At 48.4% G+C, this 26,579-nt stretch overlaps 2 protein-coding genes and 1 long non-coding RNA gene across 4 annotated transcripts in view; 2 read left to right on the top strand and 1 right to left on the bottom strand.

Annotated features, from left to right (window-relative positions):
* Positions 1–917: 917 nt before the first annotated feature.
* Positions 918–1,454, top strand: LOC307221441. Its single transcript, XR_013841415.1, has 2 exons — positions 918–1,077; positions 1,225–1,454. It is a non-coding gene; the product is annotated as an uncharacterized lncRNA (long non-coding RNA).
* A 64-nt stretch (positions 1,455–1,518) lies between these two features.
* On the bottom strand, positions 1,519–17,265 carry THAP8 (THAP domain containing 8). Its single transcript, XM_079985712.1, has 4 exons — positions 17,122–17,265; positions 12,339–12,531; positions 6,610–7,644; positions 1,519–3,713 (listed from the first exon to the last, which is right to left on the bottom strand). The coding sequence occupies exons 1-4, from the start codon at positions 17,202–17,204 to the stop codon at positions 3,567–3,569; spliced, it is 1,458 nt and encodes a 485-aa protein (XP_079841838.1). The 5' UTR covers positions 17,205–17,265; the 3' UTR covers positions 1,519–3,566.
* A 3,289-nt stretch (positions 17,266–20,554) lies between these two features.
* Positions 20,555–26,579, top strand: part of WDR62 (WD repeat domain 62) — a 30,572-nt gene continuing 24,547 nt past the window's right edge. For both annotated transcript variants that reach the window (XM_079985298.1, XM_079985297.1), the window contains exons 1-3: positions 20,555–20,769; positions 25,212–25,303; positions 26,457–26,519. In XM_079985298.1, coding sequence (XP_079841424.1) covers positions 20,650–20,769; positions 25,212–25,303; positions 26,457–26,519 — 275 coding nt within the window. In that variant the 5' untranslated portion in view covers positions 20,555–20,649. The remainder of the gene's footprint in view (positions 20,770–25,211; positions 25,304–26,456; positions 26,520–26,579) is intronic.

Here is a 26,579-nt window from a genome sequence, read left to right as displayed (position 1 = left end):
TTGTCACTGTTTTTTTGTGTTGAATATATGCTGTATGGTAATTTATGGACCTCATAGGGATCTAAAGCCACTTGCTGCTGTTGCCGTATGAAGGTCTTGTTTTATTTATCATCTTATATTTTGGAAATGTACATCCAGTTTTCCCCCCTTTAATTTTTTGGGGGGCCCCCCAAGAGCGTTGGGCCCTAAACTATAGCTTGCTTAGCTTATACAAATATCCGGCACTGGATTATATATATGAATAATATTCATGTGCGCATGTTCTCCAGTGGTACAGCTATGGCTGAATCTCAGGGCTGCTGTCCAAGGTCCCCAAATTACCACCCAGACAGCCTACAGATGTTGGGAGCAGTGGCAAAGTGGCCCCATCTGAAGACTCTGCCCAAACGCGTCCATTTCCCCTCCAGCTGGGACGACAGTCAAGGTTTTGCCAGGAATTCAGTTGGCAGCGAAGCAGCCATTACCACAAATCAACTTCAGAAGCCACTACTCAAAGTCTCCGACATTTTTACGCTTGCAATATCTATAAAATGGTATGCCGGTAATTAAAATGGGAATGGCATGGAGAAACGGATACAAAAGATGTTGAGTGTGCAGCCGTTCTGGGATCCATCAGGCTCTTTGAGTAGCCAAAAAGGGAGCATTTAAATGCCAAGCTACCCTATGAGGGCTTCCTTGCTTGCAGTGTGTGAACGTAAGTGAAATCATCACAACCCAACAGCGGTTTGCAGAGGGAGCAGCGAGAGGCAGGGCTTCCTGCCCATTAGAAGAGCCTCTTCACCAACCTGAGGCTCCCTCCAGATAGAATCGTAGAATGGAGGAGCTGGAAGGGACCCCCAGGGGCTATCTAGACCAACCCCCGCTCATTTAAAAAGCATCCGGCTTGTTTTAAAGCGGAGGCAAGTTCCCTGAGTGGTCAGCGTGCTGGACCAGGACCTGGTGGACCTGGGCTCAAATTCCCCACCCCCTCAGCCATGAAGCTCAGTGGGTGACCTTGGGCAGAGCCGCACTCAGTCTAACCTCGCAGGATTGTTGTGGCGATTAATTGCAGAAGGGGACAGCCATGCAAGCCCCTGAGTGTTCCTTGGAGGAAAAGCGGGATATAAATAAAATATATATATAAAAAAAAATCCAGGCATCACATTCTGTACTCCCCCAAAGAATTCTAACATCCATCACAACTTGGGCCACCAATTCCTACCTTTCCTTTGGGATTTTTTTTAGGGGGCATCCAAGCACAGGCATTCAATTCTTCCAACTTCTAACACAGCCAAAGCTTCCACTTACAGAAGGATTCTCAACCGTTGCCCCGTTTTCCAATATTCCATTTATTAGGGTAAATTTTTTTTGTATTACAGCACTGTTAACACCCCCACCACCCCCAGTGAGGTTCTTCCCACCGTCAGTTTCTGCCCCTCACCAAGATCTACAATCACATTGTCGCATTTTATTTTTCAGCCTTTCCTCCTACTCCTGGATTAACTTTCAATTACAGAGACCCGTGTTTTTTTTTTAATAAAAAAAGCAAAACCTTAATAACATTTTTTAAAAAGGATTTACCATAACACCCACTCACCCACGAACTCAAAACAACTCTTTATTTGGCTGGCTATGGGACAAAAATACCGTATGACAAGAAAACCTAAGACGGTAGCTGCAAGAGGACATCCTCAAAGAAAAGCTGAAAGGAGTCTAGATAGAAGACAGAGAACCCAAGGAGAAGCAGACACTCCTGTAAAGCCTTCCACTATCATCCCTGACGACATGAGAGTGACTTAGGTTGTGGGGCAGGGGGACTATTTACCTTTAAGCTCCACTGGCAGCCTTGCGAGGGGCACCCGGCAAGTCACCATGGGGAGCAGGATTAAGAGGGGACCTTCCATCTGAACCAGCAAGGATGCGTCAGGATCCTTGGAATAGGACGCAGAACACATTCAACGTAGCAATGGGTCCTTAGCAGGAAACAACAGCCCTAGCCAAACCAGCTATGATACTTCCTGCCAAAGCTTTTCCCCACCCTGCTGGCTGCATCAGGTGAGGGGGAGAACAGGATGGGGCCAAGGGGATAGTGCCCTCCATCATGTTCCCTGCAGATGGCACTATTGCCTTCCACGTGTTGGAAGGCTCCCTGTGGATTCTAGAATCCTGATCTTCCAGGGTTCTAGATCGCCGGAAGAGGGAGAGGGGTTACATAAGCAGAACAGGCTCTCTGCTGCAGATGTTTGGCTCTCCCACCTTGTGGGGAGGGAATGGGGGTGGAGATCCTGAACCACCTCACCCATGCGAGGAATTTAAATACCCGAGTTGGGCTCAAGAATAGGCAGAGCTCCGTGGTTGCGCTGTAAGTTATGGACGTCAAATGCAGGCCTTTTTGAAGCGCACCATGCTGGCACTTCCCTGAAGTTTGCTAGATTAAGACGGTTGTGACAGGCTGCTCCCTACAATCTCCCGACCGAGCCTTCGCCTTCAGTCAGACGTGGCCTGTTTGCAGTATACTCGGCTGAATAGAATCGCTTTTCAAGAGATCGCAAGGAGCTGCAATGGGTCAACGCAAGCGCCGAATCTGAAAAGATTCCGTTACTACGAAATCTGTCAAGCAGCTGAAAAGATGAAAATGAAGTCGCTTGGAACGCTCAAAACACTTTCGCAGCTCAGCTCCGTGCATGGCGCCATGTTCTTGTGTACTGATCTGCTTTTGTAGGGGGCGTGCATGTGGGATTGCCATTCATCGCAGCCTCTTGTTAATGGCTTCCACCACATGTTCTCCACAATGGGTGTGTGTGAGAGATTCCTTTCTGCTCCTCTCTCAACCCCCTCCTTGTATGGATACCGCCTGCTCCCAGGCACTGGGTGGCCTTATGATCCCACAAGTGCCCAGGTAATAAGAGGTCTATGGGGACAAGTAGCAAATACTTTTGCCTTTTGATTAGTGTGGAGAGCGCAGAGATACCAGCTGTCTGTGCGCTAAGTTCTGCTGGAAGCAGGAAGAGAGGGGGGGGGCAATTCTTTCTCACACTCACAAAGAGAGAAAGAGAAAAAGATAGAGAGAGAGAGAGAGATGCCCTGAAGTTGAGCCCTTTAGAAAGGCACCTAGGAGAGCCCAACATCAAAGTGCGGCAATTTCAGGTGCCCAAAAAGCAGTACAGCAGTTCAGCCGCCAAGATGGGCCTGTCTGCCCTCGCCTTGCTAGCAAAGCAAGCTGGCCAGGACAGTCTGGCTCACACCAAGCAGCGTTTATCACAAAAAATGAGGCAGCGGCAGCTTCGAGGCTCAGGCGCAGAAGAGGAGGCAAACACACACGCACACACACACACTCAGTGGCTCAATTCCCCCCACCCAGACAATTTTTATGTACAATTATTTCAGGCAACTTTCCCGCAAAATAAGGTGCCGTCGCAATAAGGCCATCGGGTTAGGCAGCTGAAATCAGAAGAGGCCCGTTGGTGCCAGGCCTGAGATTCTCGCAGCCAAAAGACGTAGGTGCCGGGACGCTCCCTGACGGGTGCCTTCGGCCAAACGGAACGCAACGAGGGTTGGATCCCGACTGCCCTCTGCCGCCTCCGAGATTACTGCTCCTCCACGTGGATGATGGTCTCATTCCCTTCTTCTGGGAGCTGGGGCACGGCGTAGACCAGCGCCTGGTCATTGTCCTGGCAGATGATGGCCACAGCAGCGCCGGCTTCGGGGACAAGAGTGCTGGACTGTAGGCAGGCCTGAGTGAGGGGGAGAACAGAGCAGGAGAGGTTAAGAGGGTCCCCAAAAGAAGCTTCCAGAAGCTTCTGGAATATAGTATATGACGAGTTTAAAAAAATGTTTAACTTTAGGAAAAATACAGAAGCTTTTCTACTAGGGATAACGGACACAGGTATAGGAAGAGAAGATCAGAAAATACTCCTCTATGCCACAGGAGCGGGAAGGATCCTAATTGCTAAAAACAGGAAAAAAGAAATTGTGCCAACAAAAAAGGAATGGCAAGACAAACTGTTAAGAGTATATTGAACTGGCTAGATTGAGGCAATTAGAGATCACACTAGACAAGAGTATCTGTATGGGGAGGGGTTTATGTTATGTTGTAAATAAAACTTCCAATAAAAATTAAAAAAATAAGAGGTTCCCCGACACCTTGTTGGTTTATTCATTTAGGAAAATATCTGTATATCACTGTGTCATTAAATAAATATTCATTTAAACTGTTTACAGCAATAAAACTGTCACAAGCAGCAGTGCTTCTGCAAACCAGTTGCTGAACACCAGAAGAGGGGGAAAGGGCTCTCGCACTCGGGTCCTGCCTGCGGGCTTCCCAAAATAGGCCTCTGATTGGACGCTGTGATAACAGGATGCTGGACTAGGTGGGCCATGGGCCTGATCCAGAAGTGCTCTTCTGCATGCAAAGCAGATACTCTACCGTGGAGCTATGGTTCATAGAATTACAGAACTGTAGACCTGGAAGGGCTCCAGAGGGTCATCCAGTCCAACCCCCTGTAATTAAGTGGCCTGTAAGTTGTTGAAATAAATGCAGAAGCCAAGACTAGGCAACATGCCACCCTCCAGATGTTTAAGAGAAACGGGCAGGTGCAAGGGTGATTTTTTATTATTATGGTCACAGACCAGTTCCGGCTCACATACAATATCAGGAAAATCATATAACACAACAGGAATACATTGAGTTGCAATTGGGCATAACAGAGACAATTTAGATATAGCGGCAGTTAAAAATATATATTAAATCTTGATCACTAAAATATAACCTAAAATTTTCATTTAAAACCTTAATCATTTTGACTGTACAGCTTGTTCCCTAAGTTTTATGGCAGTCGCACAGAATTTGGCCACCCTTAGCATGATCTCTAGATCCTTGTCCTCTACCAGGAGTTTTAGACATTCAAGTTCGGACCCACTTGGAGATTTTTGTATAACAGGAGTGATGAATACCGAGCGTATATCCCCGTAGAAACGGCAGCATAACAAGACATGCAAGGGTGGGTTTGGTGGAGCAGGCCAAAGCGGCTTCGTCTCATCCACCATCTTACTTCTGGATGCGACTGTGAGCTAGACTGCCCCTGTAACTGGAGGCTCTATCGTGGATAACAGCTGCGGAACCCTTAGCTCAAGGTTGGGCAGGGGACCAGGAGGACCATTCAACACATGCCCTCACCAAGGAAAGAGCCCCTTCTTTTTGATATACTGCATATTTGCTACTTTACTTGGCAAATCCCCCTGAAATGTCTGAAAGTCTGACTTTTAAAATGAGGCTGCATTTTAAATTGCATTTTAACCTGTATTTTAAATTTTTCTTTTTCTTTTTCTTTTCCTTATTATGTTTTTATTAAAATTTTATTGATGTTAGCTGCCCTGAGCCTGGCTCCGCCCGGGGAATAAATAAATTTTATTATTATTATCATTATTACCGATTATGTACACAAGCAAGATGGTACTGTACTGTAATACTGATATAATTTTGATCTAATTATTAACTGTGTGGAAAAGATATATGAGTTTGCAATAAATTTTGATGGACTGTTAAGAGCGGAAGATGGGAATTGAGGCTTCTAGCCAAAATACAGGCTTATCTGTTCTGGCATGAGATGAAACAAAGAGGTTTGGACTTAGGCCTGGAACAATGGGCAGAAAGCCAGATTTCCTCCATTTTGAGACATGTCGTATTGGATAATACAGGCATGGAGAAGTGAAAGTGAAAGACATGGAAGAAAATAAACAACCACATAGAAACTGTTTTAATATAACTCGCCGTGAAAACGAAGGAAGGATTAACATCGGATTGATTTATGGGAACAGCATGGACTAATTAAGAAAGCAGCACAAATGTGAGGTGATGGCAATCCTCCAGCCTCAGAGCGTAGGAAGTCAAACAAAGATTTATGATTTGGCTTAATATTTGGAATGTTTTATTATTTTATAATTCGGAATGTTTTTAATGTGGCCTGTATTGGATTAAACGGTCTCGGTCCTGTATACCTGAAGGAGCGTCTCTACCCCCATTGTTCTGCCCGGACACTGAGGTCCAGCTCTGAGGGCCTTCTGGCGGTTCCCTCACTGCGAGAAGCCAAGTTACAGGGAACCAGGCAGAGGGCCTTCTCGGTGGTGGCGCCCGCCCTGTGGAACGCCCTCCCATCAGATGTCAAGGAAATGATTATACAACCTTTAGAAGACATCTGAAGGCAACCCTGTATAAGGAAGTTTTTGATGTTTGATGTATTTATTGTGTTTTTAATATTCTATTGGGAGTCGCCCAGAGTGGCTGGGGAAACTCAGCCTGATGGGCGTGGTATAAATAAATTATCATCATCATCATCATTATCATTATCATTATTATTATTAAATTTGAAAACTTATGTGTGTGTGTTTTAAAAAGAACCTCCTGCCAAAACCCATTACTTACCTTCCTCGATTATTTCAAGGTTCTTCCCTTTTATATATATTCCCAACCGCCCCCTGTACTCATGAGGCCTAGAAACTGCATGCTTAAAGAGGAAAACGCAGAAGCTGAGAAATCCCAGCAGACCCGATCTCAGACGCGCGCTCGCCTCTCTCCGTTTCCCAGCTGCGGATGCAGCCCAAGGAGACCAGCCGCCCTGCAAAGCCACTTACCATTTCCAGCAGCTTCAGCTTCTCCTCGGACACCAGGTTCTCCTTCCGCAGCTGCTCCACCACCCCTTCCATGGCCTCCAGCTTCGCGCAGTGCCGGCGGTGCCTCTGCTGGAGAACCTTCACCTTCTTCTGAAGGCCCATCACCACCTCCACGAGCTCCGAGGTCGTCCCCTCGTGCTTGTGGTAGCGGTGCTCCTCCAGCTGCTCCTCCAAGGACTCGGCCGAGCTCAGCTCCTCCAGCTTCTCCTCTTCTGCCGGGGGGGCCTTCGGAGGTGCCTGGTTGGAGACGATGGGGACTGTGGAGACAATGGGGAGGCTCAGGGCGGAGGACAGCACCGTCTCAGGGGGGGTCACGCCGGATGAGGCGGCGGCCGTGATGGGCGCCGTCGGGATGGTCTCGAAGTACGCCACCATCTCGGCGGGCGGCTCCTGCAGGGAACGCAGGACAGCGGCAGCGGAGGGGTCAGTCTCCAGAAACGGCTCGATGGAGACATTCTCGATGATGAGCGCCCCTTGCTCCGTCGCCATGGCTGGGTCGGCCATCAGGGCCTGGAGCGGTGGCTGGTTGGCAGCTGCCACCACCTCGCAGGGCACGGCCACCTCTGCAGAAAAGGGCTCAGAGGCACCCCTGGACGAGCCCGGCGTAGCTTCTAGGGTCGCCGGCGGCAGTGAGGCCAAGAAGTCAACCACCTGCTGCTCCACCCGGTCCGAGAGAGGCTGGCTGGCATCAACCGGGGAAGACATAGTCAGCGTCACGGCCTTGAGGGGCTCCACAATTTGGACCAAAGGCAGCAGGTTCACAGCCCCGACCAAGGGCCCTGAGAGGGCATGGAAGTCTGAGGTGGAGGACTGGGTCTCCACGTAGATCGGGGCAGCTGCCACGCTGGGGTCAATGGCGATGGCAAGCGTTTCCAGGGAGTTGGGCTCAGGGCGGCTTATGGCTTGGGGTCCTGGCATGCTCCTCTCCCCTTGGCATTCAATGATGAGCTTCTTAGCTGGGACATCGGAGGAAGTCCTGGCCGGGTTTTCCCTCTTCTGCAAAAGCGAAAGCAGACAAATGAGCAGCTGCCCTTCCAAGATGCAGGGCTACCAATAATAATAATAATAATAATAATAATAATAATAATAGTAATAGTAATAAATTTATTTATACCCCACCCATCTGGCTGGGTTCTCCAGTCACTCTGGGCGGCTTCCAACAAAGTATTGAAATACAGTAGTCTGTTAAACATTGAAAACTTCCCTAAAGAGGGCTGCCTTCAGATGTCTTCTAAAAGTCTGGCAGTTGTTCTTTTCTTTGACATATGATGGGAGGGTGTTCCACAGGGTGGGCACCACCACCGAGAAGGCCCTCTGCCTGGTTCCATGTAACTTGGCTTCTCGCAGCGAGGGAACCACCAGAAGGCACTAGGAGCTGGACCTCAGTGTCCGGGCAGAACGATGGAGGTGGAGACGCTCCTTCAGGTATACTGGGTCTTTGAGGCAGTTTAGGGCTTTAAAGGTCAGCACCAACACTTTGAATTGTGCTTGGAAACGTACTGGGAGCCAATGTAGGTCTTTCAAGACTGGTGTTATGTGGTCCTGGCGGCCGCTCTCAGTCACCAGTCTAGCTGCTGCATTCTGGATTAGTTGTAGTTTCCGAGTCACCTTCAAAGGTAGCCCCACGTAGAGCACATCTGTACCGATCCCCCCCACAAGGTGAACTAGACAAGAGGAGGCCCTGAACCCCACACTGCATTCCTTCCCCTTGTTTTTAAAGTGCCTGATATTTCCTAGGAGCTGTGCAAAGATGGTAAGAACACCCCACAGCCTTTGCTCGCAGGTTTTGTCTAAGAGGCAAGGCACAGATTGAAAAAGAGATGAGTAAACAGGGGAAGAAGCACATTCAAGCACTAACCACAAAAAGTCTTGTGGTGTCTTAAAATAGACTAAACAGATTTACTGCGGCGTAAGACAGATGCAAGACGAACAACAACAACAACAACAACAATAAGAAAGACCAATGTGTTGGGCCTGAAGGTACCACAAGACTCTCTGATGCAACAGACGAGCACTGCAACCAACGCGGACGGCTTTAAGAGAAGATTGATGGAGGAAGACCGGCCTATGGCTACTAGCCATTATGGCTCTGCTGCGCCATCACAGCTGGGAGGAAACAATGCTTCTGAATATCAGTTGCTGGAAACAACAAGAGGGGAAAGTTCTCTTGTGCTTGAAATCCTGCTTGCATTTGGTCGGCCGCTGTGAGAACAAGATGCTGGGCTACAGGGGCCACCAGCCTGATCCCGAAGGCTCTTATGTTCTTTGGAAATTCAAGGACTAGCTCAGGCATCCCCAAACTCAGCCCTTCAGCTGTTTGGGGACTACAGTTCCCATCATCCCTGACCACTGGTCCTGTTAGCTAGGGATCATGGGAGCTGTAGTCCCAAAACAGCTGGCGGGCCGAGTTTGAGGAAGCCTGCACTAGCTCTACATAAAGCTACATCAACGCCTCATGCCCTGAATAGAATGGTTTCTGAGGAACCGAAGGGCGACTTATTCATGTGATTTCTTACCTGCCCTTTACCCAGGGGTAGGTTACGGTGATAAAAAATATATACCGTATTTTTTGCTCTATAAGACTCACTTTTTCCTCTCCTAAAAAGTAAGGGGAAATGTGTGTGCATCTTATGGAGCGAATGCAGGCTGCGCAGCTATCACAGAAGCCAGAACAGCAAGAGGGATTGCTGCTTTCACTGTGCAGCGATCCCTCTTGCTGTTCTGGCTTATGAGATTCAGAATATTTTTTTTCTTGTTTTCCTCCTCCAAAAACTAGGTGCGTCTTATAGAGCGAAAAATACGGTAATTGGCCCCAGCAGAGCCAATGGAGGGGGCGTCTCCCAGCCTTTCCTCTTCCTCTGCTGCATCCAGGTGGGAGGGCTGATAGCAGAAGACCACTCCCGACCACATCTAGGCTGCTGGATTGCTGCATTGCTACAGTGCCAGAGGGGGTGGAGAACTTCGGTGTGAGCTGGAAGTGCCCAGTCCAAATGCCACCAGAGCTACAAACTCAGCAGGCAGCCAGTCCGTTCTTATACATCATACATAGAGCACATGACTTCTCCCAAAGTATCCTGGGCACTGTGGTCTGTTACAGGGGCCGGGAATAGTAAACTGTGAGGGATAAACTACATTTCCCAGGATTCTTTGGTGGTGGAGATGATGTGCTTTAAATATGTGGTGTATCTGCAGCCCCAGTCATCCCATACTGTTTGAGGACAGTGACCAGGAGTCCATGGGTTTTGTCTGGCCTTTGTTTGCCAGGAGACGAGTTTGCCACCACTGACACCACCTCCGTCCCAGCCAATTTCATGCTGTGCTTTTGCCTCTGAGGGCAGCATGACCACATGGGACAGAGCTGATGCCCGCTTGTCATATGATGCTTCAGAAAGCAAGACATCCAACTGACACCTGGGAGATGACTTTGCCTTTCTTCTAGATAGTCAGTAGGGCCTTGATAACAATGCTCATCTGTTGCAGAGGTTTTCATTACCTGTGTACCTTAAGCACTGAAAGAGCACTATTTAGAGGCTAAGCATTATCAGCCAGATGATACGCCTCCTCTCCAGTTTTAGGACTCTTACTCCAGGTCACCCACTACAGGAGCCCACAGAGGAAAGCGGGGGGGACAGGGGACAGGGGAGAGAGACCAAAACATTCCATCAGTCTGCAGCACAGGAAGGGATGAGAAAGCAGCGCCATTCAGTTAGCTCTGCTCCTCTCCCTCAGCCATTTTATATGGGGTCTTCGCTTAGAGATCACATTCATCCGGTGCTATACCAGCTGCACTGGCTCCCGGTGGAGTACAGATCAGGTTTAAGGTGCTGGTTTTAACCTTCAAAGCCCTATACGGCCTAGGGCCCTCGTACCTACGGGACTGCCTCTCCTGGTATGCCCCACAGAGGAACTTACGGTCTTCAAATAAAAACACCTTGAAGGTCCCAGGCCACAGAGAGGTTAGGCTGGCCTCAACTAGAGCCAGGGCTTTTTCGGCTGCGGCTCCAACCTGGTGGAACGCTCTGTCCCAAGAGACCAGGGCCCTGCGGGACTTGACATCTTTCCGCAGGGCCTGCAAGACAGAGCTGTTCCACCAGGCCTTTGGTCTGGGTGCAGCCTGACTCTCTCCTTTGGCAATCTTTACAAATCTTTAGTTTATGGTTGCCATCAATTTTGATTTTAATTAATTTTTATAATGTTTTTATAATGTTGTACTGTTTTAGTGTTGTTAGCCGCCCTGAGCCCGACTTCGGCTGGGGAGGGCGGGATATAAATAAAATTTATTATTATTATTATTATTATTATTATTATTATTATTATTATTAAGCTGGTCATTTATAAGAACTGTGTAAACTTAAGAACCAATGCCTCTTTGCTCTTTTACTACCTTAGCTCTTTTCCATTTTGTGTCCCGTTATTAAGATTGTAAGCCTGTGGGACAGGGACCATTTTGTTCATCACTCATCTCACACGAGCCAAAGGGCCAGGTAAAAGTGTTTCAAATAAACACAGACATTTCTACAATGTGAAGTGCAGAACCTGAGTAACCAAGGAAAAGATCAGGGCATCATTCTACACTCAGGGCTTTGGTCCCTCTTCAGCCAGCCTTTGATCTTCACCTGACATAGCCCAGTGTTTAGGACACGTGGCTTTAACTGCTTTGCTGTGTGCACACACAGCGGTTATTACCCTCAGAACATGCTCCCAGCAGTGGAACGTACACAAATCCACCTCTTAACCCAATACTCTGCGGTGTTTATTATTCTGTGTTACAAATCACATGGCAAAGGTTTGTTTGCTCACGGATCCAAGTCCAAGATGCTGCGCAGCTGGGATATATATATATAGCAACCACCGGGGGGTGGGGGGCAGTTCTAGAAAGCAGGCTGCATCTAACTAATGCTATCACAGCGTAAACAGTTTGTGAGAGCAAAGAGGCATGCAAGGATCCAGTACAGACTGAACGTCTGCCATTAGCAAGTGAATCTCCCAAGCACAAAAGTGGAGAGATTTAACGTAGGATAATAACATGACCAGGCCCACTCTGAAATTTAACCAGCCGCCTGCTGTGGGTTTGTCGGCTGCTAAATTTGTGCGCACAACCAAAATGACTTAAAACCCATTGATATCAGGCTGGCACTTTCCCTTGCTAGAAACACTTGTGCTTAGAGAAGCCTACCCAGATGTTTAGAATGCCAGTGCAAGTTTTAATCTGTTTTTAGTTTCAACTTTTTGAAAGTCTTGCATTCTTTTTGTTAATTTCGATACATTTTTTGTAAACTGCTTTGAGGATCCCCCCCCCTTTTACAATCAAGCAGTGTATACATTTTATGAAATACAAATGAAAAAACACTCTTCGGCTACCAACTCGCTTTTTTCTTTCACTGCTATAACCCACCCTGAGCATCTACTATAGAAAAGGCTCCAATTCCAAAGAGATTTTATTTAAATGCTATGTTAGGGCCAAGGAACCTTTTCCAGCCCAGGGGCCACGTGGCTTAAGGAGCAGCCTCCCGGGGGCCATGTGCCAGAGGCAGACAGATCCAGAGGCAAACATGGGCACAGCTTTGGGGCAGAGGATCCCTGCTCCTCTGGTATGTCCTTAAGCTATGGACACACCACACAGCAAAAACATCAGCTTGGAAAATGGCAGTTCTCCAACATACTTTCTTGGCAGGTGACCAACCACTCACCAGCGAGCCTTCTGAGGTCTGGAAGATGGTGGGAACAGCGTCAGGCTTCAGGAAGCGCGCCCCCCACCGGTATTCAAAACAGGACGGGGCAAAGTGCTCGCTGCACAAGTGCTGGTGCTTCGTCGGGACCCACTTTTCCTGGTTCATCTGGGAGAGCCATTGCTGGAGACGTTCAGGATTGTGCAGAGGAAACCTGTGTGGAGGAGTGAATAAATGCCAAAGTCTACACACCTGTAGCTGGAATAAATGCATGTTCCTCCCCTGTTTGGCCCAGACCTCCATTCCCCTCCAGGTCACCTCTGGTCTCCCTAATTTTTTCTCTAGCGTGTAAGTCCTTGGGAAGGGTCCTGTCCTTTCACTGGGGTGTCTGGTGTCTACTGGGACAGAAGGCAGGAAGACCTACAGCAGGCAGAGGCAGTGCCAATGACAGGCAGAGCTGTCCCCTCCCTGCTGAGTTTTACAAGGACATTGTTAAGACTAAAGAAGATGCAGTTGGCAAATCAGTGCCACCCTATGGCTTGGATTTAAGACAGAAGACAGACAGGTGGTGGCTGAGGGCAGACTAAGGTGGGGCAAAACCATACTTGCCCTTATGGGCCAGCCTCTGCCTGCTGCCTTTTGGTCTTTTTAAGGCAGCACGTGCATGGCTGGTGCCAAATAAATACTGTATTTTTCGCCCTATAGGATGCACTTTCCCCCCTCCAGAAATGAAGGGGAAATCTGGGTGCGTCCTATGGGGCGAATACAGGCTTTCGCTGAAGCTTGGAGAGCGAGAGGGGTCGTGCGCACCGACCCCTCTCGCTCTCCAGGCTTCAGGAAGACATCTGCAGCCTGGGCAGCCCTGCAGGAGGTCCGGCAGGGATGTCTAGGCTGTGGATAGCAGCCTGCTTCCCGGAGCGTCGGGCGCCCTGAAAGCAGAGTGCCCGGCGCTTCGGGAACACATCCGCAGCGTGGGGAGCCCTGCGGGAGTTCCCCACAGCGCTCCCCACGCTGCGGATAGCAGCCTGCCGCCCGGTGGGCGGGGCGCCCTGAAGCAGAGCGCCCGGCGCACTGGACAGACTTCCACAGCGAGGGGAGCCCTGCAGGAGTTTCCCGCAGGGCTCCCCACGCTGCGGATAGCAGCCTGCCGCACGGCGGGCGGGGCGCCCTGAAGCAGAGCGCCCCGCGCGCCGGACAGACATCGGCCAGCCCCACAAGCTCGGGGGACAGCAGGGAGGCGCAGCGCCGCCATCCCGCTGTTCCCCGACCTGGTTCGGTTTCCCCGACCTGCTTTTGGGGGGGGGGGAAATAAAGGAAAAAATGTTTTCCTTTATTTCCCCCCCCAAAAAACTAGGTGCGCCCTATGGGACAGAGCGTCCTATGGGACGAAAAATACGGTAAATATACTGACACACCTGAGCACCCTTTTGTCGAACACATACATAGCACGATGTGGGACACCCTCCTTTTACAAGGGAGACATACACACCTTAACAGTCAAATGAGACAAGCTGAGTGTCTGAATATCCAATCTCTTTGCTTTTTATTTAAAAAGCAGCCACAGGTTGTGCAAGTGTGAATCAGATTGGAATCATAGGCTCTGCACACACTATACCTTTAGAGAACACTCAAAACACATCCTTTCACCTCAAAAAAACCTCTGTGCGCTGCAGTTCACCCCTCACAGAGTTACAGTTCTCAGCAACCCATAACAATCTACAATGCCCAGAATTCTTTGGGGGAAAGAATGTTCTCTCAATGTACTTTATAGGCGTAGGTATGTACACAGCCTTAGTGCTGGGGAAGACAATGCTCCTTTCCTGACCGTGCCCTGCTTCCAGCAAGGTAAATTCCCCCCCTTGCAATAGTCCCACTGGAAAAATGAGGTAGGAGGAAGATTTACACGGGGGGGGGGGGGGAATAGCAAGGCGGGAGGGCAGAGAGAGGATGATTAAACTATTCTCCCCCCAGGGCTAATGTCCATATTTAGTTCCACCCTGCACTTCCAAAAGAAATGCAAAAAGCAACCACCACCCCACCCGTCAGGCTCTCCTATCACCAGCTTCTGATCTAGTTTGGCTTGTCTTCTATTATCAAGGAGAGAGTGAATTAAGTAGCCTTAGCAACTACTGAGTGGCTTTAGAAACGCAGCTATTCAAGATTTAAGAAGAAGGAAGATAACAGGAGGGTGAAGCAATCTGGAGGCTCCCTGAAAGAATCCTTTGAGGAGGAGGGAGGGCTCTTCACTATCCATTCAAGAGTCAACCCCCAAGGTTAACATTCCGTATCTGAAGCTCTAGAAATGAAAGACTAAATAAATAATATCTTGTTTTTCTGCAAAAACGGACAACCAAAGCAGCTTGAGATGTATGCAACATGACCGTGTTACAAAACAAAACCACATATTCTGGTTCCTCTTTCTGGCTTCCTCAGGTTGGGTGAAAAGAAATAAAACCAATGTGATGGAAGTCATGGACGCTGCTTACTAGGAAGTGAAATTCAAGGAAAAGTACTGGGATGTCCTTCCTTCCAAGACCACAGTCTTAAAAACAAATCATAATATACATGCCGGTGTCAATATGTTGAGCTTGGCAGGCCTGGGATAAGCCAGTTACACCAACCTGGTGCCTGCTATGCCCCTCCTCCACAATTTTGGGCTTGTAGTCAAAAACACCTGAGGCTGGCACCTGGTTGGCAAAGGCGGGCTTAACATGATGTCATGCAAACAAGACAGCAAAGTATCTAGGCTACAGCCGGGAGTTCGATGCAGGGTGGAACGCCCTCTTATCAGATGTAAAGGAGTTGAGTAACTATATAACCATTAGATAAGACATCTGAAGGCAGCCCTGTAGAGAGAAGCTTTTTAATATGCAATGTTTTGATATGTATGTTCGTAGCTGCACAGAGTGCTAGGGCAACCCGGTCAGATAGGCGGGGTACAATTAACAAAATAATGATTATTATTATTATTATTTGAAGCACTGGTCTTCAACTGGTGGGCTGGAACCCACCAATGGGTCACGCCCTGATTCAGGGCGGGTGGAAACAGGGGCACCAACCAAAATATATGGCGAAAGATTAAGAAACAGGACCCCAAACGTGTGGCTCCTGGGTCCGCGGAAGTTGCCCGATTTAAAGCACCCCCAACCCAGGGGGGCGGTCCCCCTATCCCCACCACCACCCACACCTTTAGGGGAGTGCCCTCCCCACTTCCTTGGTTTCCCCACGTGCAGGTGGGTTTCAAGCGCTGCACACAGGGCCGGATTGAGGTTTGATGCGGCCCTCAGCTCCTGAAGGAAATATGGTCCTTTACAAGTCCAGCTGTTCTTTGTCCACAACAAATGGTCGCTGTTTTTTGTTGTTGAATATATGCTATACAGCGGTACCTTGGGTTAAGTACTTACTTCGTTCTGGAGGTCGAATATGGTTTTGAGATTTTAAAATATTAAGCAGCTTAGGAATGTGCTTAATTAGTAAACAGGCTCTCTCAGCAGCCCACCCTGTTTATTCCCACCAAACTTTGCACACAGTTGCCTCAAATGCTGTTGCATCTGCTGATTTTGCAATGGCCCCGTTGTGTCCCAGTCGCACTACAGTTGTACCTCGGGTTACGTACTTAATTCATTCCAGGGGTCTGTTCTTAACCTGAAACTGTTTTTTAACCTGAAGCATCACTTTAGCTAATGGGGCCTCCTGCTGCTGCTGCGCTGCCAGAGCACGATTTCTGTTCTCATCCTGAAGCAAAGTTCTTAACCCGAGGTAATATTTCTGGGTTAGCGGAGTTTGTAACCTGAAGCGTATGTAACCTGAGATACCAGTGTAAGGAAACTTGAATAATAATAATAATAATAATACAGATGACAAGTTTCTGCTGCATTCTGTGATGTCGAGAATTTAAGAAAACATCCAAATTGGTTTAAGGTGATGCACATCATCATTAAATTTTTAGCCACTAAAGAAATTTAAATTTGGCAGCTGCTACACACATTTGTTCAATATACAAAATGTGTTTTTCAGCACACAGAAGTTCATTCCCCTACCACAAGGTAGCTATGACCAAGTCAGTCCAGAGTCAATGTTCCCAAATATTTCTCAAGCTCTTACAATTTGTTTAGATTTATTACTGCATATTGAACAATGTAGCATATTAAATACAGTTGTACCTCGGGTTAAGAACTTAATTCGTTCCAGAGGTCCTTTCTTAACCTGAAACTGTTTTTAACCTGAAGCACCACTTTAGCTCATGGGGTCTCCTGCTGCCGCCGCCGCGCAATTTATGTTCTCATCCTGAAGCAAAGTTCTTAACCCGAGGTACTATTTCTAGGTTAGCAGAGTCTGTAACCTGAAGCGTCTATAACCTGAAGCGTCTGTAACCCAAGGCACCACCGCATGTGGTAATTTATGGACTTCATAGCTATCTCAAGCCATTGGCACATCACAAAATACGTATTTTACCAAAGTAATTGTTGAACTCAAATACAATTAAGTCTATTGACAGTGAAACACAACTAAGAAGTAGTATATTAATAGCGAAATTATTATTAAGCTCTAACTTGAAATGTTTTTTTTTTTTTATTCCTAACAAACTGAATAATGCAAACGCATTGGCATTGGGCAAGAACAAAAGTCGCTTTCAAAACACAATTTAGAAAGGCTCATAATTATTATTATTTTTTGGGGGGGGCCAAATAAAACCGGCACCGTGTCGTCACAACGCTGCCCCGCGACGTCACAACCCCCCTCCGCGTTCGGTGACGTCACGCCCCCTCCCCCCTCCCCTCCCCCTTCCCGAAAGTTGACTGACTTGTAGAAACTGAGGCGCCGGTTGTCGGTCCGCGGCTCCTTGGCGGAGTTGCAGCAGTTGGGCGCCCGGCAGTACTTGGTCATGGCCGCTTCCCTCACGCGGCCTCGGCAGCACCTGTGGAGGAGAAGAAGCGCCCGGCGGCCGTCGACGTCGCGGCGTCAGCGCCTCCCTCTTCCGTGTCCCTCCTCCCGACCCGTAGGCTCCGCCCTCGCGCACGCGCGTCCGGGCCCGCGAAGCCGGCATCCTGGGGAATCGCGCCCGGAGTGGGAACGTAGAGATAGGGAGGGGAAAAAATGCAGAGAAGCTGCGGGTAGGGGGCAACGCGGGTGAGACGGTAGAGATAGAGAAATTGGTTGCCCACGCCAGTCGCAGGCTGGAAATATTTTCCGGGGAGCAAGAGTGGTCCTCCAATCAGTGCTTCTCAACCTGTGACACGCCCCCCCCCGATGTTGTTGGACTACAACTCCCATCATCCCTGAGCTCTGGCCTTGCTAGCTAGGGCTGATGGGAGTTGTAGTTCAACAACATGGGGGGGAAGGACACCCATAGGTTGAGAGTCCAAGAAGCCAAGAAAGGAGCGGCTGTTTTCCCCCCCCCCCACCTGGGATTTTATTTCATGTGGGGAAATTATTATTATTATTAATTATTATTATTATTATTATTTATTTATTTATACCCCGCCGATTTGGCTGGGTTTTCCCAGCCACTCTGGGCAGCTTCCAACAAAATATTAAAAACACATCAAACATTAAAAACTTCCCTTAACAGGAAACATGGGATTCACTTTTAATGCTCTTCACTTCTCTCAGGAGTAAGCATGGACCAATGGTACCAAATAGTATGGGAAACAGCCCTACTAGAAAAATTAACCAATAAAGTGAAACTGACACGGGGACAAACAGGAGAAGATGCCTTCACCCCGGTGTGGCTCCCCTTTATCACATATACACAGCCCAACAAGACGATGACAAAAATCCACCAACAGCATACAAATCAATATGGCTAACCTGATCCCAAAACACCCACCCACCCCACTCACACATGAAAACAAAGACCACCACAGCCAACCACAAATGAACAACCACACCCCAGGCCAACCCCAACCTCTCTCACCACCAAAGGAACACATGTGAACAACACAAACACGCTGACACCAAACTCTACATAAAGTATAATAGAAACACTGCTACCCAACCCCACCCCCATCCATCTCCCCTCCCTCCACCCCCCTTTCTTTTTTTTCCTTTTCTTTTTCCTTTTTTCTTCTCCCCTTAATGCCTCAACAAATGAAACGGATTTGTAAAAATGTTACATGGGGGGGGGGGAATACGAGGCATTACACTTACACTGTAAAACAATGTTACGGTAAAATCTGGGTGCGAGGCTGCTCTGCCACCCAGCTGGTCGGACTAAGTCCGCGGGTCCCTGCGGAGGAAAATGAGCTCAGCCGGAGACAGGAGCAAGCTGCAGAAGATCCAAGTTTATTGCGCAACAGGTTCAAGGCGAGATTGAACCCCGAGAAAGGGGTGACATGAACTTTTGAAACTACCCTCCATGTCCCAGAATACAGTGCAAAATACATCCCAGTTACATCATGAATACATTAAGAAGAGGTTGGGTTACACAGATGACATCATGAATATATTAAGAAGAGGTTGGGTTACACAGGATTAACATATGGAGGAGGGAGGGGGGAATATGCAGAGCTGGAGATATGCGCAGATAAGCACATCCTGAGTACCAGTGATGAGAAGACAATGGTCCATGTACTGGCATTGCTCGGAGGAAAGGCTTGGCAGAGTGATTTGACAGGATTAGGGTCTTGACACCTTGCTTGAGGGATTATGGAGGACAAGGGAGGTGTCATGGAGTCCTAGAGAAATTGAGCAAATTGGCACGTTGAGTTTCTATGAATTTTATAGATTTTAGTCCCTTTTGACATTGACAATTGGAAATAAATGGATATATTGTAGCGAAGAAGAAGGTGAAGAAGACATGCCCCCCCTTCCGTATCAACAAGAAAACCCTTAATAAAATATTTAATAAAAAAAAATTAGTGGGAGATGGGTGTAAATACTGGGCTCAAATGATCATGAGATGATTAAAATATAGTCTGTATTAAATGAAGTATGTTCAAAATAAACACAGTGACCATTCTCAACTGCTATCGCTTGTAACACACACACACACACACACACACACACACACAAATGCTCTTCACTTCATGTGCCCTTTCTGCCTATCGCTTTTCTATGCTTCTCTTTCTTTTGTCTTGAGTTGCAAAAAGTGGTTCCGAGAAGTTTGCTGGGACGTTTTCAATTGGGACGTTGTCCTGCGTTTAGAGAAAGAGCCCCTTGTTTTTTAGGGGGTACGGGAGAAAGACACAGGGTTGATCTAGATGACTTCTCTGCACCCTTTTGCAGCTCTACAATCCCATGATTCGATTCTATAATTCCGATTTGTTTGGGCGTCCAAAGGCAACCCGGAAACTGCAAACCACGCGGGACTCGGATCCATTACAGTCCCAGTAGACAACGTCATGAAATGCAGAGTAATGCACATGTGCGCTGGCGCATGCACACACTAAATTTATAAAGCAAAAAAGGTTTTTTTTTCCTACTCAGAAGTGATTCCTGCTGAGTTCCGTGGGGCTGTCAGCTGGGAGCAAGACTCGCTCATCTCAGTGGAAGTTACTTCTGAGTAGACACGTTTCTTCCTTGCCGGATCTGTTTCATATTTATCTCATGAAACTGACACACTGCTCAACTGGAAAATAAACAAACCTCAAAGTGGTTTGCAGACAAGATAATAAAATGAAACATTTACAACGCTGCTTTCAAGCATATAAAAGTCAAAATGCTTTTAAACGGATTAAAGTTTGCATTGGCTTTCTGCGCATTTGGGTAGGCTTAGTCTAAACAGGAATGTTTTTTAATTGTATTTTAATCAACTTGTTTTTATTATTGGTTGTTAGCCGCCCTGAACCCGGTCTTGGCTGGGGAGGGCGGGGTATAAATAAAAATAAATTTTTTTAATTATTATTATTATTATTAGCGGGCGCCCAAAAGAGACCAGCGAAGGCGCCTGCCTAATGTCAAGAGGCAGGGAGTTCCATAGTGTAGGCGCGGCTAGTTGTTACAAACACAAAAAGGGCATGACGTGGCACCTTTAGCAGTGTCAACTCCGCCGATCGAATAGATTAGGCATCTCAGATGGGGTGGAAATGAGATTTTAAATTTTTAATTCAATTAGCATGCATCGTTCCTGGATGAGATTCGAACCCGCGAAGGTGGAGAGCCGGGAGGGCGGGACGGCGCCTCCTCAATGGCTCAGCAGCACCCGGCGGTTGGCGGACACGCCTCGCCCTCCTCATTGGCTGCATTCAGGCATGACTGACGGGAGATCCGCCCAATGGCAGGGCCGAGGCGGTTTTCCGCGCGCGGTTTGGGACGGTTACGGCTGAGGCGGCGGCGGCGGAGAAAAGAGGCCGCGGCGGGGCTGGGACAGGAGCGCCCAAGACAGCGGGAAATGGCCGGAGGAGGAGGAGGAGGAGGAGGTTTTTACGCGCGACCGTTGGCCTCCGGGGCGGACTCGCCGCCGCTCCTCAGCCTGAGGCGCCGCTCGAAGCTCCAGGGGCCGGAGGAGGCGGTGAGGGGCGGGGCCAGGGAGCCGGGGGCGGGGCCAAGGGGCGTGGGCGGGGCCAAAGGCGGCTGCCTTCCCAACGCTGGCGAGAGGCGGGAGAGAAGAACGCTCGGGGGCGGGGCTTGGAGGGGCTGTAGGCGTGGTCAAGGGGCGTGGGCGGGGCCAAAGGCGGCTGCCTTTCCGACGCTGGCGCGAGGCGGGAGAGAAGAACGCTCAGGGGCGGGGCTTGGAGGGGCTGTGGGCGGGGCCAAGGAGCTGGGCGGGGCCAAGGCGGCTGCCTTTCCAACGCTGGCGAGAGGCGGGAGAGAAGAACGCTCAGGGGCGGGGCTTGGAGGGGCTGTGGGCGGGGCTACACCAGTGGGCGGGGTTAAGGGCTTGCATGCAGTAATCGAAGCAAAATAAAAAAATTCCTTCCAGTAGCACCTTAAAGACCAACTAAGTTAGTTCTAGGTATGAGCTTTCGTGTGCATGCACACTTCTTCAGATACACTGAAACAGAAGTTTCAAGAACTAACTTAGTTGGTCTCTAAGGTGCTACCGGAAGGATTTTTTTTATTTTGTCTTGACTATGGCAGACCAACACGGTTACCTATCTGTAATCGAAGCAGTTGAAGTGGGAAGGAAATAGGTTAGTAACGAAGTGAATTTGAATCAGGGTTAAGAATCTCGGGTTATGTTAAGACATTTAGTCATAGCTGTCAGCTTTTCCCTTTTCTTGCGAAGAATCCTATTTGGAATAAGGGAATTTCCCTTTAAAAAAAGGGAAACATTGACAGCTATGCATTTAGTCCATCTATCATAGTGCATAACTCAGTTGTGTTTATAGTGTACATTGCATTGACTTACTGCTTATGTTGCATGATTGGCTGATGTCAGTGCTTTTTTTTCTGGGCTGATGCAGGCAGTGCCGGATTTATGTACAGTATAAGCTAAACAAGCTCTAGCTTAGGGCCCCACTCTCTTGGGGGCCCCTGAAAAATTTAAAGGAAAAAAAACTGGAGGTACATTTGCAAAATGTAAGATAAAAGAATAAATAAAATAAAACCTACCTACAGCAACAGTGTTTTGTGTTGTGTAGACTCCTGTGGTCTAAGTCATGGGCCCCGCCTGCTAGCCTGCTCCCTCAAATATCCCTGGTTTGCTCCTTTCTTTATATAGGGTGCCGACATTCTGCATAGGGACGTGGGTGGCACTGTAATCTAAACCACAGAGCCTAGTGCTTGCCGATCAGAAGATCAGCAGTTCGATTCCCCGCGACGGGGTGAGCTCCTGTTGCTCGGTCCCTGCTCCTGCCAACCTAGCAGTTCAAAAGCACATCAAAGTGCAAGTAGATAAATAGGTACCGCTCCGTCGGGAAGGTAAGCGGTGTTTCCATGCGCTGCTCTGGTTTTGCCAAAAGTGGCTTAGTCATGCTGGCCACATGACCTGGAAGCTGTCTGCGGACAAACACTGGCTCCCTCAGCATGTAAAGTGAGATGAGTGCCGCAACCCCAGATTCGTCCGTGACTGGACCTAACGGTCAGGGGTCCCTTTACCTTTACATTCTGCATGGAATGGTTGCATGGCAACATGTGCAAAATGGCTTGAGATACCTATTAGGTCCATAAATTACTATAAATACCATCTATTCAACACAAAAAGGGACGCAGGTGGCGCTGTGGGTTAAAGCCTCAGCGCCTAGGACTTGCCGATCGAAAGGTCGGCGGTTCGAATCCCTGCGGCGGGGTGCGCTCCCGCTGCTCGGTCCCAGCGCCTGCCAACCTAGCAGTTCGAAAGCACCTCCGGGTGCAAGTAGATAAATAGGGACCGCTTACCAGCGGGAAGGTAAACGGCGTTTCCGTGTGCGACTCTGGCTCGCCAGAGCAGCGATGTCACGCTGGCCACGTGACCCGGAAGTGTCTCCGGACAGCGCTGGCCCCTGGCCTCTTAAGTGAGATGGGCGCACAACCCCAGAGTCTGTCAAGACTGGCCCCTACGGGCAGGGGTACCTTTACCTTTACCTTTACTATTCAACACAAAAAACAGCGACCCTTTGTTATTGACAAAGGACAGCTGGACATATAAAGGCCCCCATTACTTTCAGGAGCTGAGGGCCGCATCAAACCTAAATCCGGCCCTGGACGCAGGGGTACGCATACCCCTAAACATTTTGTGAATCCAAGTTTGGCCTCGTTGAGGGGCAGTATTTCAATATGAGAAGGAAAATGAGAGTACCCCCTAAACATTTTTTAAGAAAAAAAGCACTGGCTTATGTACTTTATTATTACACCATTAAATTGCATGGAGCAATGAAGTTAAAGCATTCCCAACTAAATTGACAGTGCAGTAATTAATTTCATTTTAGCAGTAATTTTTAAACAAATAATGTTGCTCTCTCGACAAAGATATTTTTTCTGGGGGTGGGGCTGCCGACACAGCTCCTTGGCTCTGTATTTGAGGGCTCTTGCCTGGGGTTGTGTTTGGTGCATGTGTCATGTGACACATTCATGTGTTACATACATTATATCAGGCACTTGCTTTTTACTGTGAGCGGCACTTTTTGGTGGAAAGGCAGGATATGATTATTAATTACCTGCTCTTCGCCCCAAGGCAGGTTACAATGTTAAAGCACAATACTGAAAAGGGTGTAAAACAATATGCAGCCACAAAGGGAAGGTGGGTTGTAAAATTGTACACAACAAGTGTCAAGAGCCAGCATAAAGACGCACCTCTGTGACTATAAAATTATATAGTATTTACAATTGCTATATAACTTCTGCTGCCTAGTGGAAGACCTGTTATTTTTAAAGAGACCCATGTGGGAAGCTGAGCTGCGAAGTCTGTTCAATATTTTCACAAACTTGCTATTTTAAAAATCTTTGACATCAATTATATTAGGTGCTTTGAGTTCTTCCAGTGAAAGGGAAGCGGGGGAAATATTTCTAAAATAGTACTTTATCTGTCAATTTTCCACAATGATGAGCAATGTTTTATGATTGGGCAATATGTTTTAAATTGGGAGGGGAATGTACTGTTGAGCGAGAGAGAGGGGTGGATGGGGTTAAATTGCCTTGTAAGCCACTTTGATGTGCCATTATTTTGTCAGAAAAGCAGCCTATAAATACCAAGTCGTCCCTTGGTTCTGGAACGGAATCTGTTCCAGAAGTCCGTTTGACTTCAGAAAATGTCCGAAAACCAAGGTGCGGCTTCCGATTGGCTGCAGGAGCTTCCTGCACTCAATCGGAAGCCGCTTCGGACGTTCAGGTTCCAAAGAACGTTCACAAACCGGAACACTCAATTACGGGTTTGCGGTGTTCGGGAGCCAAAACGTACGAGTACCAAGGCATCCAGCAACCAAGGTACGACTGTACTGGAAGGAAGGAGGGAATTCCAGTTAAAAGCTGGTGAAAAGTAAGTATTGGGGTGCACCTACTATGCTTTAGGGCCAGCGGCGTAGCGTGGGTTGTCAGCACCCGGGGCAAGGCAAGTAATTTGCGCCCCCTAACCCGGGGCAAGGCAAGTAATTTGCGCCCCTAACCCCTAACCTGCCGCCGCTGCCAGCTTCTTCTTGCTGCTGCCTGGGCTGGGGTATTTACGGTAAGGTAGCCACGGCGGCGGCGGCGGCGGGTCCGTGTCACGTGATCTGAGGCGAGTTGCCGCTGGCGCTGGCGCCCAAACGACGCCGCTTGCCCGGAGGAGGAGGAGGGCAGAGAGGTGAGGGAAATGCAACATGGCCCAGCAGCTGCAGCGGCAGCGGTGGGGCTGTGAGGAGGGGCTGCCTGGCCCACCCTCCGCGGCGAGCGCTGAGAGCCGCTGCCTGCCGGACGCCTTCAGCCCGGACGCGCGCACAGCTCGTCGGTTCCGCGAGACATGGGGCTCTGCTACAGCCTGCACCCGAGGCTCTTCGCCGACTCTGGAGGCGGCGAGCGCCCCCCCCCCCGATGTTGCGCCTGGTGCGGCCGGCCCCCCCCCCCCTGCACCCCCCACGCTACGCCACTGTTTAGGGCTGCCATGAAGGCTACTGCGTCGTGAGCAGCAGAAATTCTGTAGTCTAAACTTATCACATCACTAAGAACATCAGACGGAAAATCCACTTAGTTCAACATCCACTTTCCACTAGCGACCAAGTAGAGGCTTCTGGGACACCCCAAGCAGGGCGTGAATGTGACAGCTTCCCCCTCCTTTTGCTCTCCAGCAACTGGCATTCTAAAGTTGGGACTTGAAAGTTTCCATTGTGACTGATGGAATCAGCATCTGAAGGCCGAGAAAAGCCTCAGGCTGAGTTTCTGCTTGTTGTGAAACATGAAAAATGATAACTCTACTAGAGGAGCAAAGGCCTAGGGAAAGTTCCTTCCTGGGTCACTGGGCTGCGGACATGACTTCTCCACTTCCATTCACGTTCCGTGGAAATCATGGCATTATTACGGGTGGATATATGACACTGTTTTCTTTCTTCTTTCTTTGGACAGGTTATGCTAGAGAAAGTCTTGGGAATAACTACTCAAACCAGCAGTGCTTTAACTTGTGACCCAAACACGGGGCAGATAGCCTATCCAACAGGGTAGGTGCTTTGCTGTAGTCAGTGCAGCTAGATATTCTGCAGCCTGATGCTCAGTGAAACGGGTGGTTTGAATAACTGCAATGAACTGCAATTAATCCAGAATGCGGCAGCTAGACTGGTGACTGGGAGTGGCCGCCGAGACCATATAACACCGGTCCTGAAAGATCTTCATTGGCTCCCAGTACGTTTCTGAGCACAATTCAAAGTGTTTGTGCTGAACTTGAAAGCCCTAAACGGCCTCAAAGACCCAGTAGACCTGAAGGAGCGTCTCCACCCCCATCGTTCTGCCCGGACACTGAGGTCCAGCTCCGAGGGCCTTCTGGCGGTTCCCTCCCTGCGAGAAGCAAAGTTACAGAGAACCAGGCAGAGGGCCTTCTCGGTGGTGGCGCCCGCCCTGTGGAACGCCCTCCCAGCAGATGTCAAGGAGATAAACAACTATTTTACTTTTAAAAGACAACTTAAGGCTGCCCTGTTTAGGGAAATTTTTAATGTCGGAGGCTGTATTGTTTTTAATATTTGGTTGGAAGCCACCCAGAGTGGCTGGGGAAACCCAGCCAGATGGGTGGAGTATAAATAATAAATTATTATTATGTTATTATAAATAAGCTGTACTATTAGAAGGAAAGTATGGATTTGTTTGCCAGTCTTTTGGGGGGCAGGGTGAGATCTTTGGGATCATCAATTAGACCCTTAGACAGATATTCTTAGTCACTGTTGTGGTATTTGTTGATTGTCATCTGCATGATCATCCATAAATATTCTATTTCCTGTTGTGTTGCTAGAGAGGAAGGGAGCTTGTGACCAGTCATGCTGGCTTAATTTGCACATAATACTAAATCATGCTGTGGGAATAAATCTGGACAAGCCTCAGGCCTGCATGCTCTCCTTTCCCTTTCCTCTGGTATGACAAAGTGACTTGAAGCATTTGCTTCCATTTTTATTGAAGCACGGTTGCCATTATGCCTGAACCAGGAACTGTGGTTGATTTTCAGTATGGTTGATTTGATCAATCCAGGATAATAAACCACAGTTTTTGTAAATGAATGCTTCCCTCCCCTGAGTACATTTGTCCAGGCAGTAAAATTTAGTCACTTTCCCCTCTTTAGAGTTGGGGAATTCACTCTCATGTAAATGTTTTGATCTCTCTTTCCAGATGCGTGGTTGTGATTTTAAATCCTCGGCTGAATAAACAGAGGCATATTTTTAATACTGCTAGGTAATGTATATATTAGTTTTTGTATCACTCTTGCTAATTGGAGTGTTTATAGTAAAAAAA

Source organism: Podarcis cretensis (assembly GCF_951804945.1).
Source record: "Podarcis cretensis genome assembly, chromosome: 8".
Lineage (NCBI taxonomy): Eukaryota > Metazoa > Chordata > Lepidosauria > Squamata > Lacertidae > Podarcis > Podarcis cretensis.
Note: the sequence above shows the minus strand (reverse complement) of the source record. Positions and strands in the feature narration are given on the sequence as shown.

What these genes read in the sequence shown, in the direction of transcription:
- THAP8 (XM_079985712.1), bottom strand. Translation starts at nt 17,204, where the DNA reads ATGACCAAGTACTGCCGGGCGCCCAACTGCTGCAACTCCGCCAAGGAG. An exon ending in CGGCGCCTCAGTTTCTACAA is followed by an intron (nt 12,532 to 17,121) that starts GTCAGTCAACTT and finishes TCCTCCACACAG; the next exon opens with GTTTCCTCTGCACAATCCTG. An exon ending in AGACCTCAGAAGGCTCGCTG is followed by an intron (nt 7,645 to 12,338) that starts GTGAGTGGTTGG and finishes TCGCTTTTGCAG; the next exon opens with AAGAGGGAAAACCCGGCCAG.